The sequence below is a fragment of the Cottoperca gobio genome, chromosome 17 (assembly GCF_900634415.1).
Source record: "Cottoperca gobio chromosome 17, fCotGob3.1, whole genome shotgun sequence".
NCBI lineage: Eukaryota > Metazoa > Chordata > Actinopteri > Perciformes > Bovichtidae > Cottoperca > Cottoperca gobio.
Genome location: NC_041371.1, coordinates 14,014,130 through 14,023,518, shown reverse-complemented (window position 1 = coordinate 14,023,518; position 9,389 = coordinate 14,014,130). Strand labels below are relative to the sequence as shown.

Genomic DNA, 9,389 nt, shown 5'->3' with positions numbered 1-9,389 from the left:
GTTGTCTGATGGCCACCAAAGCATTGTGCAGTGTAATTTCAAACCAATAACAATATTTCTTAAAAAGTGACCAGTGGAATATAAATATAGATTATTGTCAATGCTTAAAAACATGAAAGTCTTAACACCTAACTACTGAGCACAATGTATTGTGTATGTGTATTTTTTGTGTAATTTATCATGGAGGAGACATGTAGGTGAAACATGAAAATAACAGGAGAGACTATTAACAGTTTTAAAAGCATCATAGAATAACTGTTGAAGAAATAAACATGTTAACAGAAAAGAGGGAAAAGCCTGAAGATGTTGAGAACTTCCTCCTCACAATAAACACATGATAAAGATACGGTACCAGCTTGGAAGCTATTTAACTCCAGCACATTTCAAGCTTGATGTTTTTTCTCAGGCAGAAGACACATGTATATGTAACACCAACACAATTACACTTCACTAGTTCAGTAACTTAAAATAATTACCCAAAACTAACAATAAGCCTAACATGTTACACTGCCTTGTTATTGGGTGTATGCCACAATAAACTGCACTTTTACAGCTTATTTGATTGACATTTGACACCTTGAATGGCCACCTTATAAAAGGTGTCCTAGTGTCAATGTCCAATGTATTCATGATATTGATCCACCCTACAGCTGTGTTGCTTGTGTGAACATCTTACCTGATGTCATCATCGGTCACTACGAAGGCTTTGCAGAGCGGTTGTGATGTATTGAGCCAGACTCCAGGATTTTTCTCCACAGCAGCGGTGAGCTGTCCAGTGACAGGTGAGGGGCTGGTGTGCAGAGCACTGGCGATGGCGGAGAGCAGAGTTTTATCTGAACATGCAGGTCCAACACCTAAACAAAGGACAACAGGGAAGCACAAGTCAAGCTTCTAAAGAACTCCAGCTTTTAAAAACACACAAGGTTGTCATATTTGTTTTGGTTCCCCTCACCCTGTAAGCCTTTGGGGAGATCCATAGTTTTCACCAGCTCCTCTGCGATATCAAATGCATTCAACCCGCTCAGCTTCCTCTCCCAGAACAGCTGTAGATCGAAGCAAAAAAGAATGTCAGTGTTCAATTTTAAGCACATTTTTCCCACAAACTGAATATGTGCATTGTTAGATAATTCATTAGGATAATGAACTAGGTTCTGGGACAAAAGGTTTTATATTCGTCAGATATGCAACTAATTACAACTACTTGAAGGGAGAGTCATTTCCCTTTACTCACTTTCTATAGTATTAATGGTGATGTTCCTAAAAAATATTAAAAAGTCTAGATACTAGATCATTTTAAAGAACTGAAATGCCCTCGGACTTACTTGTTTCGGTTGGTCCACAGACTTCTGCAGGTCCGCCTTCACCTTGTTGTTGGGATGATTTGTTACCTTGGTCACTGGTTGTTTAAAGATGGATGCCGTCTGTCGAACTGGTAGTGTTGTGTTTAAATCAGGCTTGGCCTTTAAGAGAGACAACAACATGACTGACAAAATTCTGATAACCTTTGATGATAATAAAATGAAACTTATAGAATATGACATTCACGAGAAGTTAGTGTACGTTATTGTTAGTGTTGTCAGTACCAGTACCAGTACCAGTACTGTTGCAGCTCTTATTTCATGGAGTGTGAAGAGACGATGTAAACATTACAATCAACTGGGATGATTATTATGATGCACAAACAGTTTGAAGGGAATTTTTTCTCCTTAAAAGGAATACTTCACCACTAAAATTAACATTTGTATTTCAATTACTCACACGAGTTACCTTCAGATTGTGAAGAACATCTTTTCTCGTATGCCTCCACGGCCAACAAAGAATCCAAAACGGAGAAAAATCCTGATGAATTGAAGTAAATGGGGGCCGCGTTTAAACTATATTAAACCATCCGTTGACAAACCCTCACACAACTCGTGAAGTATAATCCGAGTAGCAGTGACCGTTAATGTGGAAGTGGTTTAAATAGTAATGTTTTCGTGAAAGTGTTTGACTGGATACATGAGCCTTGAATTATACCGCAGGAGTTGTGTGAGAGTTTGTAAACAGATGTATTGATGAAGCTTAGTGAAACAGTACTTTTTACATTTTCTTTTGGATTCTTTGTTCAGCATAGAGGCATTCGAGAATTACAAAACTGAAGAGTCGAGATCAATAAGCAGTAATGATGTCAGTTTTACAAAAGGTTAACCAACTCCAAGTAGTGACACAGTTTCACTGCTGAGATTTAGCGGCCTAGATGTGTCCAAAATCACTCATTATTTGCTACTTAGTAGATCAGATTTAGTGTCAAAATTCTAACGTAAAATATAGGCATACTCCTGTCAAACATCTGGCTTTACAGCTCACTATAGTATAAACTATTAAATGGTTATTGTGAAGGTCATAGTTATTGCTAACACCACAATTGTGGCCGTGGCTATTTATCAGTTGCAAAGAAAGTCACTGTTTATGTCTCATGACATACCAACTAGTGTTTGCCAGAGGGCATGTGGGAGACCAAGTGGAGGATGGTTCCAAGTTATATTGAGACCTAAACTGAGCGTTTTGGCCGTACTAATTATACTAATCGCTATGTTGTGGGTTCAGAAGCAACACTTTGGATGTGTCCTGGAGGGTCTAAGTCAATCCAAAATGTGTGGAAGATCCCCATGTAACCTGAGCTTGAGGTAGATTCAACGAAGACTGAAGAAAAACGGTAGTGTCAAGATGTACGGAGCTGACACAAATCTATTCACATACACTCAGGGCTGTAATTACTGCCTCCACTGAGTACTTAGGTTCACTTTCACATTAAAGACTCTTGCGCTGTTGGTCATTCTCAGAAAGTGTCATTAAAACCCTTTTGATTCAACGATGTAAAACAATAACATGTAGAACTGCAATGGAGGCGATTATGTTTTATAGGAACTTTATACTAATTTAAGTGTCCAGAGATCACTGAAAGAGCACCATGTAGATTCTGTTATAGGGTATATTTTCCCTTTAAATAACACTGCATGTCACATATGCCTCATAAATACCAAAACCATACACAGGCTCACCCTGATATGATGGTTGTTGTCGTAGAGATGCTTGTGCCTGCTGCGATGCACTTTGCTCAGGAGCGACCATCCAGCTCGGGAGTGGCTGGCGTTCACATCCGGGTGAAGGTTGCTGCCCAAACTGCGGACTATCTGGGGTTTGTTGAGAATGCGCTTAACAGGAACACTAGGAAAAAAACAAACAAGTAAATTAATTAAAGTACTGTACTACTATTCCAATACACCTCAGAGACAAATATTGTACTTTTTACTCCACTACATTTATTTGACAGCTTTAGTTACTTTTCAGATTACAATTCTTCATACCATTCCTGTCCAGTGAAAATCATGATTCTCCAAATGTGGTGATTTTTAATTTGAATGTTTCTGATAAACCGAAGGACCAAGTGTTTTTCTAAGTAGCAATAGTTCAAATTAGCACAACCATAAACATGTACAGAAGTAAAATGCAAAATACACATTAATGCAGATGTAATATTAACCGAAAACATTATATATAATATTATAACACTGACAGGGATCATTTCCCTGCAGAATGACTAACTGTACATGATACTTTAAGTGCATTAAGCTGATAATAGTTAAGTACAGTATTATAACTTAAGTAGGGTTTTGAATGCAGGACTTCTACTTGTAGAGGAGCATGTTTACAGTAGGGTATTAGTACGTTTACTGCATTACACTGAATACTTTCCACCACTGCTGGACATAAATACAAGACTTCTCAGTTATTCTACATGAGTGGATCTCTGCACAGGCTAAAGTAGGGCATATATTTCTGATGCCCCGTTAACAATGATGTAAAAGGTGTACGCTGTCCCGCCTTAACAGGTGTAACTACAGGGAAATGTCAGTCAATGCAGCACATCTCCACACGCCCGCAGGTGGTGTGTAATAAGTAGATGAAAACACCGAGGTGGATGATCTGTGTGTGTAGGTGGATGATCTGTGTGTGTATGTGGAGCTTTGAGGTATCTTAGTTAACTGCTACAGCTTCGTAATTGTAATACAACATACTGTCTTGCCTTATAAAGAGGACCACTTTATTGAGAGTAGCTACTCATTTAAGGGATTCACAAGCAGAAATAAGCAGTGAACTTCACACGAAGCAGTATATGCTTTATCTACAAGTTTTAACAAGATAACTGAGCTGCAGCTGAGACTTTTATACCGTATCCTGGCGGAGCTGAGTCGGGCCCAACGCGCCGCAAGTCAAGCGTGTGTAAACAATGAAACTTAGCTAGCTAATCAAGCTAGCGGCGCTGGTAATGTTAACGTACCAGCAACTAGCGTATCAATTAACTTACTATTGTTCAAAGTTGCAACTTTGCTAACATAATAAACGCAAAACGATGAAACGCTTACGTTTAGCTAACGTAACTAAAGTGTAATTAACGCAGACCTGATCATTTGCTAAGTGTTGTTCTCTACTACAAAACGCATGTATGCATGCGTGCATTTCCTGCAGAGAAACTTTCCTTTAAACAACTCTTCGACTGAACATTAAAAAGTCTCACCCTTTTCTTTCCATGTTCTTGGTTGTCTTGATTTGCTTGTCTGTGATTTGGGCTCATAAAAGATAAGAAGCCAGCTAGCTGTTTATTGTTGCAGTCATAATTTTTCACGGAGTCTGGTTTGTTATCGATTCCCTCTGCTGTCTGTCTCCCGTCAGGACCTTCACAATTGCAGATCCCTCCGCCAGCCTTCTAACACAATGAGCGGAAGACACCCGCCACATCCGCTGTAAAATAGTCCAAGAATAATGATATCGGTTGAATGTAAAGTATATTTACTCAAGTAAGTTTACTGTCTTAAGTACGAGTTTGATGTTCTTCACTTGAGTTTTTTTCATGCCACTTTACACTTTTACTTCACTGCATTTCAGAAAGAAATATTTTGCTTTATACTTACTAAGGCTTTTGCATAAAAACCATACAAAAACCTTTTTATTGCTGTTGCTATAAAACTAAGTTTAGTACAGCTGAAATAATTAGTTGATTAATCGTTTAACAGAACATTTAATAGCAACAGTTTTGATAATCTGCATTTTTAATACAAAGAAGCCTTTTCATTGTTCCAGTTTCTCAAATGTCAAGGTTTGCTGCTTTAAAAAAAAAAAATGTTTTAATAATGTTGAGTTTTGCGCCGTTGGTTGGACAACACAAGCATTGTGAAGATGTAGCTTTTGGCTCTGGGTAATTGACTTTTACATGTAACAAAGAGTATTTTTAAGTGAATTTTGAGGTACTTTTGTACACCTACTATACTACATTTTAGAAACATATACTTTTAACCCACAAGATTGAATTTTAGCTAGTTACGTTGCACACCGAGTAGTTGCAGGATAACACGAATATATTGATGCATGACTTAAACTAGTACAGTAGTATTAGTAGAGGACAGTAGTTTGACACCACACCACCTGGATGCAGTAAAATGCTGCTTACAGGTATAACTAAAAAACAACACCACAAAAGGTAATTCTGAGTACTTTTAATTGTGATATTTAGTACCTTTTGCTGCACATAACCATGTGCTTCTGTCATTCAATACCTGTAATGGGCCATTTTACATTAGATGTACTTTAAAGAATCCTTCTACACCTGCACCATGTATGATATTTGTGCACACAAATATTTTTTATACAGATACACAATTCAAAAACGTAGCCCCACCTTCTAAAATCAAAATTCAGGACAGGAACAATCATTTCATCGTTGTTTGGCTGCTCCTTTGATACATGGACTGTGTATTCTGATGCTTTTAAGGGTTTGTTTTCATCACTGATGTCTGTTAGCAAAGCCTATATATTTATATAGATATATTATTCTGGATTTTTAATTACTATGTCCTTTGGTGATCTGACAAATTGAACCTTAGCATTACTCTGCTGATCAAGATACAAATACACTCATTTAAATGTTACTTTATATTGAATTGAATGTGAAATAATTATACACAACCACAATATAGGATACATCTCACACACTTTACTTCAAAACAGTTACAGTATGACATGAAGGACAGGTTTGACATACAGGAGACTGATGATTAAAATAAATACCTGACCCCCAAACTAAGTGGGAAAAGAAAAGAAAAGTCCATTTATCATCTGTGTTTTCATGTTCCTTCCATCCACGTTTTCAGTTTGAGGAACGTTGAACTGTCAAATCCAGTTTAGAGGATGTTGACGATGAACAGTTCAATGTTGACTGAGCAGCAGGATGAAGACGACACCTTCCAGTGGCCTGCCTGGCACACAACGTACGGACTGCAGCAGTTCATGTTTATTATTTAAGTCTTTGAGAAATATAAAACACCAACCTGACTGGGGAAAACAAAGACATTAGTTTGAGAAGTCGAAAAATAAGGTTTTGCTGGGACAAACAAATCAAAGCTGGAAGAAAAAGGCAGAAAGTTCAGTGGAAAATATGTTAAAGTGAAACTCAAACACATTTGTTTTACCCTCTACCGTTCTCGTTTTTTAATTTATTAAAAGCACTATCCAAAACTCACTCAACAGCCAACACTGTTCACACACTTCATTGTTTAACCCAAAAAAACAATAATCTAATGCGGAGATTTTGCTGCAAAAATATTGAAACTGCAGATTGGTTGATAGTTTTAAAGGTATTCCAGTCTCATTACAAGCTGCTACATATGATCCTAAATTAGACCATTGTCTTGGATTCTGGTCTCCTGACACCTCTAAACTACCTGGACTCTCGTCTCTGAATTACTCTGTTCATTATTTCCTCAGTCCTGACAGTTTCTTGGTCCTTGCTGATGAGAAACAGCCAATACGCGTGTTGCCACCACCAAAGTAGTAGTGTTGGCCAGGTGATGATGTTATTTGTTCAACCAGAAGGGGTATTTAGAGCACTCTGTTGGACCAGAGTTTTTAATATAGTGCAGTTCTGTATGATCAGATCAAGATGTCTCAAGATGTGGAGACTAAAGGGTATCACACCAAGTTAAACAATTATAACAGACTTCTATTTATTACAATATTTGGTGTAGTTTAACTATAAAAATTGTCTGGCAATTTCCCTTCTTGGTACATTGAAACGTGTCTTCTTCAAAAACAGTTCCCTTGTGAACAAAAGCAGAAATGTACAGATCAGTGTTTCCCCTACTATTGTCTTGGAGGGACTGAAATTCTGAAATTCAAGGTGTTTTTTCTTTTTTCCTCAAAATATAAAATAATAATAATAATAATAATAATAATAATAATAATAATAATTATTATTATTATTATTATTATTATTATTATTATTATTATTATTATTATTATTCACAACTCACTTTTCACATTGACAGTTGCTCTTTTATTAAATAAACTAAACACTTATGCTATTGATCTAATTTATGTGCACGTTTCAGTTTGTACTGTCTACTTTGTGCATTCACTTTCTCTCCTTCGCTCCGTTTTGCGAAGGGCGGGGCTTCGCACCTGACGCACACACACACCTACAGAGCGGAAGAAAGGAGAGGGGAGAACTAAAGAGAAACCACGCCACTCACGCACGCGTCCCCCGTCGCACGGTGAGCACCCCTCCAAAGCAGTAAACCTAGGGGAAACACTGCAGATCATACACAAGGCTACAACTTTCTTTGAATAGTTAGGTCCTTCACAGGATGCACCTTCCCAGTATTAAAGTTCCAATGTTATATACCCAAAAGGTAAAAAATTAGCACTCATAAAAGATCTTAAAGGGCAAAGTTGACTTATGCACTAACTTATCTGATTTTCTTGATTAATTGAAATAGATGGTTAAAAGGATAGTTTGAGAAGCCAGTCTAAAGTAAATTTAGGTTGAAACTAAGCAGGTACCTTGTACAACAGACAGCACTGTCAGATTCTGGTTACTGCCTTTAAAAATATATAGTATGTGCAGAAATGATGATGCGAAGATAACATTAGGATGCTTAAACTGTCCTTATTATACATCACTTGCTGTTACACCTCCTCTCCTATTTCTGCAGTCGTCTCTTTGCCATATCCAGAGACTAACCTGAGTGCCACTACTTGTCATTCTTGAATTTGCCGCTGATGTAGGGTACATAATCCAAAACCAATCGCCAGTCTGTGAGGTGGACCAGAGCTACGCCTCCGACAGAGCCCCATAGAGCCATAGTTGGGACCCTGTGGAGTAGAGAATATTGTAGGATATACACTGGATGAAAATGAGACAATTTTAAGTTTGAAACACCCAAGAAAACATTTAGCACCCATTGACAAGTTAAGAGAGAAGTGTTAGAGTAAGGCATACCAAAAATGAAATTTTTAATCTGGATAGTAAATTGTTTTGTTTTGTTTAAAAAAATATCAATAGTTTTCCTAGTTAAAGCTTCACAAATACAAATGTTACGAGTTGCTTGCCTTATTTTCCCATTTCACGTCAGTTAGCGTGTTAGACTAAGTAGAGTTTATTATTAATAATAATAATAATAATAATAATAATAATAATAATACTCATGAGAACAATCCATTTAATTTATGGGCGCCTTTCAAGGCACTCAGTAAGGTGTCATACGTTACAAGCGCATGAAAAACCAATGTATCAAGACATCATATCAAAACAAATAACAGTAATATACAATTATGATTTAATACAACTATGTATAAAAACTTTAACAGTGAAAAACTATATGTGCTTGTAGCCATTAGAGACAGAATCAGACCAAATTTGAGATTTAAAAGACATTAATTTGGCCTAGCAGCCTGACTAGCTCCAAACTTTCAGATAAGAGCAGTCAGCTAGCTAAAACGTTGGTTAATTCAGCGAAACTTATTAAAACTGGCAAATAAAAAGATATAGAATTCGCATGTTTTTTTTACTTCATAATGGTAATTTTAAGCATTTTTATCCTGTGTTTAACTGACAGGCAGCTAAAGTCAGCACGTCCCCAAAGCAATGACCTCGACTAAGCTAATGTTAACGGAGGCCACAATCGAGATTATAATCACCAAAATTCGGATTTACCACAAATAAAGTTACAATTACAACTGGTCTTACCATGATTTAGCAATGGCCACATACTTCGAACCTATCACTTTACTGATCATTTTGGCTGAAATGTCCTCGTGACGTGCCGCTTTAAATGAATAGAACTTCCGATTTGATTTGCAGAGTGCGCATGTGCATGATGTACTTCCGGTTACTCGGAAAAAGTCCATTATAGATAAAACTGAATATTTATCATATCAACTCATAACGTTATTACCCAATGAAAAACTTCTGTCTCACAGAGGGGGGTCCTCCTGTGTCAAAATCAGTTTATTACACCTTTATTATTTCAGTTTAGAGTTCGCTTACATGGTTATTCCTAAATATATGCGTGTTT

General features: G+C 37.0%; 2 protein-coding genes across 3 annotated transcripts in view; both read right to left on the bottom strand.

Annotated features, from left to right (window-relative positions):
• mbd3a (methyl-CpG binding domain protein 3a) overlaps nt 1–4,750 on the bottom strand; it is a 6,127-nt gene extending 1,377 nt beyond the window's left edge. The window contains exons 1-5 of the mRNA XM_029452645.1: nt 4,559–4,750; nt 3,042–3,207; nt 1,323–1,460; nt 953–1,043; nt 677–854 (exon numbers count right to left, since the gene is read on the bottom strand). Coding sequence (XP_029308505.1) covers nt 677–854; nt 953–1,043; nt 1,323–1,460; nt 3,042–3,207; nt 4,559–4,572 — 587 coding nt within the window. The 5' untranslated portion in view covers nt 4,573–4,750. The remainder of the gene's footprint in view (nt 1–676; nt 855–952; nt 1,044–1,322; nt 1,461–3,041; nt 3,208–4,558) is intronic.
• A 1,261-nt stretch (nt 4,751–6,011) lies between these two features.
• uqcr11 (ubiquinol-cytochrome c reductase, complex III subunit XI) lies at nt 6,012–9,208 on the bottom strand. Of its 2 annotated transcripts, none has more exons than XM_029452813.1 (3): nt 9,062–9,208; nt 8,057–8,187; nt 6,012–6,369 (listed from the first exon to the last, which is right to left on the bottom strand). In XM_029452813.1, exons 1-2 carry the CDS (start codon nt 9,109–9,111, stop codon nt 8,067–8,069), a joined length of 171 nt encoding a protein of 56 aa, XP_029308673.1. In that variant the 5' UTR covers nt 9,112–9,208; the 3' UTR covers nt 6,012–6,369; nt 8,057–8,066. The 2 variants fall into 2 exon arrangements, with proteins under 2 accessions (XP_029308673.1, XP_029308674.1); XM_029452814.1 differs by having other exon boundaries at nt 6,012–6,365.
• Nucleotides 9,209–9,389: the final 181 nt, after the last annotated feature.

Coding starts and splice junctions, on each gene's coding strand:
- uqcr11 (XM_029452813.1), bottom strand. CDS start 9,111: ATGATCAGTAAAGTGATAGGTTCGAAGTATGTGGCCATTGCTAAATCA. Junction 8,188..9,061: donor GTGGCCATTGCTAAATCATG/GTAAGACCAGTT, acceptor TCTACTCCACAG/GGTCCCAACTATGGCTCTAT.